Source organism: Buceros rhinoceros, unplaced genomic scaffold (assembly GCF_000710305.1).
Source record: "Buceros rhinoceros silvestris isolate BGI_N320 unplaced genomic scaffold, ASM71030v1 scaffold15955, whole genome shotgun sequence".
Lineage (NCBI taxonomy): Eukaryota > Metazoa > Chordata > Aves > Bucerotiformes > Bucerotidae > Buceros > Buceros rhinoceros.
In genome coordinates, this window is record NW_010413554.1 from 21,669 (window position 1) to 27,013 (window position 5,345).

Genomic DNA, 5,345 nt, shown 5'->3' on the forward strand with positions numbered 1-5,345 from the left:
CTTCATCCTATACCAGCCCTTTCATACAGCTAATATTCTGACAACTTTCATATACTTAAAATCACAAATAAGAATACCAGCATTACAAGTGGATGAAAAACTGTACTATCCTATTTAAAAGACCAAAAAGAAATTAAAATAAAAAAATCACAAATCAGAAAAGACAAGGTACCAAAGCCCAGGGTATGAGAGAAGGAAAATATATACATTAATTTTTTTGAAAATCAAATAAGGTAGACAGTTAAAAAACATTTTAATGTCTAAGACATGGATTCTAATAGCTTTTTCTCCTAGTGAATTACAAAACAACATTAAAGAAGGGAAGTGGTGTAAATGGGAAGAAAAGGCAGAAAGAGCAGGAGAGGTAAGATAAATTACACGAGTAAAGACTAAGAATTGGCATTGACGCAACCAAAAAAAGACAAATCTAAAAGGAAAAGTGATGAAAAAACTTAGAGGCAAACAAATGGAACAAGTTGGGGGGCATGGGACAACAAAGAGGAAATCATCACCTCAGAAACAGCTCCTAAATCGACATTGAGAAAGAAACTGAGTATTGTGCTGTGTGCCTCATTCAAACCCAACCGCCCTAAGACCAGGACTGTGGCTCTAGAAGTACAAAGCTCAGCAGAGGATGATAATCCTGGGGAAATGGTGCTACACTCAGGCAATCAGCCTGTGCTAACTACCCTGTTAGCATTCAGATTAACTAGTTCCGGTCTGTTTGAGCTGAAATTACATCACTGACTGCAGTACATCCATCTAAGTGACAACATACAAAAGTACTTTCCCCCTTCACCGCACACACACACACAAAAAAAAAAAGACAAAAAGAAGCTTCATAAGATCTGTAATTACCCCTCCCCGCCCCCTCCCCCCCCAAACTTTCTGGAATGGGACCTTTCAAATATAATGGTTATTTTTTCTAGAAGCCATTTTGAATACATCATCTTTCCTCCAGTTGTAAGTACCCTTCATTTTTATGATCTCATTCATTTCGCATTTTCTACTGCTGCAGAGGTGAGTTCTCGTAGAGAACCGGTCCTGTGGGGAAGAACTGGTGGACTTACAGAGCTTTGGATAATAAGAGCTTTGAGCAAAATCAGCACTATGGAATTCTGTGGACACTGTGGGCTGGTTTAGAGGCTGAATCTACCTTGGGACCTTAAAGTTATGGGGTTAATTACTCTTCTAAATCTGTATGTTGTTAGCTAGTGGCAAACAATTTTCTTGAGGAAAGGATTGCAGTGTGCTCCCTAGATGTTTATTTTATTCCTAGATGCTTATTTTTTGCTTGTTTTTACTTAGAAAAGCTAAGAAATATTTACAGAATGAGGAAGGTGTGTCTTCAGTTTGGCTCTGTGCTTGTTTATGGCTGAAGCCCTTGCTAAGAAACTTTAAGCTTTTTGATTTCTTTGTCTTTTATTACAACAGAAATGTGGTAGTTTGTGCTTAGCTTGGTCTGCAGCGATGCAGAGATCGTGTAAGCCTCACCCACGAGTACTGGTGGAGCCACAGTCATCCACAGTACGTTCTAGTATAGCTGAGCATAGGTAGGTTATTTTTTGAATTGCTTTGGGAGGGGAGGGGGGTGGTAGCGGTGGCTTTGTAGCATCTGCTGTGAATTCACCAGCAGTGTCACAGGCAGAGGAGGCCGAACTGTTTTCCTATCACTTAGTGGTGACCTGCCTATGATGAGCTCAACCCTGAAAAAGGCAGTGTGTGCAGGAAAGACCAGAGCTGCTGTTCCTCTTCATTATGCATAAGCTACCACTGTTTCCCTCATTCCATATAGAGCCAAGTGATCTCTTTAGCTTGTCCTCAAAAAAAGTCAATAAAAGAATAAAAATGAGGCTTTAGTACGTTTTAAAGTTCTTTCAGTCTTAAGCAGTATTTTTCTTATTTCACACTGTTGTTGCAGTGTTGTGCTCGTTCAGTCCGGAGTACTTCTCAGTCAAACATAATGGTAGTATAGGGAGAAGTATGTCCTAAGTATTGGCAAGTGTGTACTCTCTTTCCTGCTTTTTTCTTTTTTTTTTGGTTAAGGTTTAAATATAATTATAGAAGTTTGCTAGTTAAAATAAATGTAGATATGAACACTGCAAATATTGCCAGAACTAAAACAGCCTTTCAGCTGTCACTTCAAAATCAGTGCAATATACTGCCAGCATTTGTTTCCAAGCTTATTTTAAATTTTTTGGACTTTCTTTTGTGTTTTCTTTATATAACTGAAGTTTAAAAACCTAACAAAAAGTTGTGGTCCTGAGTTAAAATGTATAAAGGTTTACTTCTTTTTGCATTTATATATTTAGTGAAAATAAAATGCATTTCTTTATCATATCTCACAAGTCTTCAGTATTTTTCAATATTAATAAAATCATAAGCAAAATACAATACAGCTTACAAGAACAATGCTTCTCAGTTGAAGAACATGTGATTTCACTATTATAGGAACTTATCAATTATGAATTTAACTGTCTGAATGTACCTAAATGTTAACTCTTACCTGCCGTTTATAACCAAATGTGGAAAAATTACTATATGGTGGGTAAGGGTTGCCCTGATATTCAATAACTCTTAGATCAACTTCCTTATTCAACTACAGACTCAAATATGTCGCAGATTATTAAAATTCTGTATTTCTCTCAAAATGCAAAATGTGATGGTAGTAAGACTGATTTTGAATACAGAAGGGCTATAGTGATAAATATATTAATGTATGTTGTGAACACAGCGTTCAATACGTAGTCCGAGATGTAAGGAATAATATTTACAAGCAACTGTGACGTATGTTTTTTGATACTAGAAAACCTTCCTGTCTTTCGCATGTACAAAAATCTTCCCTTAATCTTTACAGTTAATTGCTCAAGCTTCCACCATGTCCTGGTTTGAGCCCTCGACCCTTAACATACCAGCACAGATTTTTATGAAAGTAACAGATGCCAAATTTATGTAAAAGCTAATTCCTCTTCTTCCAGATGACCCACTTATGGTATGTACCAGTGTGCTAGAGCGATCCCATAATCATCTGGCCAATGCACATACAATCACGGAACGGTCTGGGTTGGAAGGGACCTTCAAGAGGACCTTCAAGATCACCTAGTTCCAACTCCCCTGCTATGGGCAGTGGCACCTTCCACTAGGACCAGGTTGCCCAAAGCCCGGTCCAAACTGGCCTTCAACACTTCCAGGGATGGGGTGCCCAAATCTCTCTGGGCAACCTGTTCCAGTGTCTCATCACCCTCACAATGAAGAATTTCTTTCTTATATCTAATCTAAATCTACTCTCTTTCAGTTTAAATCCATTATCCCCCATCCTATCACTACATGTTCATTCCATTGTACAGTGTCCTACAAACTCTGCAGACTTACCAAGAGAACCACAGCTGCCTGACCAGACCGCCTACGGCACTGCTCAAGAGAAGTATTATGGGTAAGTCTAATGACTTTCCTCAAATATCTTATCAAATAAACATCTCTCCAGTAAATCACGTCTCAAATTTAAATAAGCAGTATGAATAAATGAAGTCTTTTCATTTTCTGAAAGAAGAACAATGTCTTTGATAAACAGACATGATCTGGTTACATAATCTGTTTCAGGTTAAGATCACTTTAATATTGTTTTGCATTCACTACTTCAGCTGCCTCTTCCTATATGATGCTTATTATCAGAAAAGCAAGCAATTACCGAGACAATCTCGTCCTCTGCCGGTACAGTTGCTGCTGATAGTGCTGCTGCCAGTGCTGCTGCCCTGGCTGCCTTCCTCATTGCTCTCTGAGTCTGAAGATTGGTAAAGTAGTTGACAGCTGCAAACTCAATAAGTGCAGAGAAGACAAAGGCAAAGCACACAGCTATGAACCAATCCATGGCGGTAGCATAGGACACCTTGGGCAAAGAATGGCGTGCACTGATGCTTAAAGTGGTCATTGTTAGAACTGTAGTGATTCCTGGAAAATAAGGGAAATAAAATGGGGGCATTAGAATTTTGCTTCAACCCTGCTACTCTTAAATTCATATGTACTAAAAAAAAACCCCTATAACTCCCTTTTGGTTTTAGCTGTCACCCTGTGTACCAGCTTATCAATCAACAACACTACCAAGTATTTTGTGTTCTTAAATAACTGATGTATACTGGCTTCAGCACCTAAAGCTCTAAAGAAACCTCCTTGATGCATTGAGCGGACTGAAAGTCAAGGAAACTACCTACTATATGGTGCAGCTTCTTAGAACGGTGATAAAGATGGGTATAACAAAATTCAGGCCCAAACTATGAAAGACACTTTACTTGAGAGGCTAGTAAGTGGAATGTTTGCAGAAATCTCGATTAACATACTGTCATTTCCCAGCAGTGATCCTCTCTTTCTCATGCTGTTGCACAAGACAGATCATGGCTTACAGAACTCTCTGAAGAACCCTCTAAGAACTGAATCCACTGAGTCCTGCATTAAAGTCAGTGGTAGGCTACAATCCAAATATTTCACATAATGAGTTTGGTCCTCTGTGCTGTCATCTTTAATCACCGGACACATTCATTCAGATTCACTAACAGGATCTTCATTTGAAAGAGCCCATGGTTACAAACACAGAACGACTCCTCTAGAGCTTCTTATCTATTTTCACACAACAAATCTGGTCATGTAGCTTATGAGCCCCATAGTGTTTGTCATATGAATTCATGAATTTATTCTGTTTTGGAGCATACAGCATTAATAATGTGGGAAACACACTTACTTCCCACTGCTGCCTGATACAAGCAAAAAGTGCAAGAGCAAACTCATTCATTAACATATCAGCCTTTGTGACTCATGATTATTTATAATTAGGTCTGCTAGAATGTGAAAACTGCAGGTATTTAAAGACAGTAATGTGGAGAATATTCTCTTCTGCTCTTTTGTGCAGTTTGGAAAGGGTAGGTGAAAAAATAAAAGATGTTATAATGTCGTGTTGTGATGATGAATCAATATGCTATGAACGATGCTCAGTGGAAAGGATGCAGTGTCATTGCATACTGCAGCATCGACAGGGTGACTTGATTGTTTTCAGTTTTGTTGCAATTCTTTCACATGATATAGCTTGCCAGCTGTCTGAGGTTAACTATATCCCAATGTCATTACTTAACGTTTTAATGAAATGCAAATAGGGGATGGTATGAAAATACGTAGGATCTCTACTTCTCCCAGATCTGCCAGACTCATTTTATGATATGAATACAAGTATGCTGAGATATATTTCAACTTCAAAGGTCCAGAATGAACTTTTCAATATGATGTGTGATTAGATTAGAATCTGTCCATGTGCTAGTTAGTAATAAAAAATGATATATTCTGTGTCTGAATAAAAACTT

At 38.2% G+C, this 5,345-nt stretch overlaps 1 protein-coding gene across 1 annotated transcript in view; it reads right to left on the reverse strand.

Moving 5' to 3' along the window:
• The window catches only part of GABRA6 (gamma-aminobutyric acid (GABA) A receptor, alpha 6), a gene marked incomplete at its 5' end in the record, with an annotated part of 24,372 nt that overhangs the window by 12,858 nt on the left and 6,169 nt on the right, over positions 1 to 5,345 (reverse strand). Inside the window, one exon of the mRNA XM_010136794.1 lies at positions 3,689 to 3,948. Within this exon, the coding sequence (XP_010135096.1) occupies positions 3,689 to 3,948 (260 nt within the window). The remainder of the gene's footprint in view (positions 1 to 3,688; positions 3,949 to 5,345) is intronic.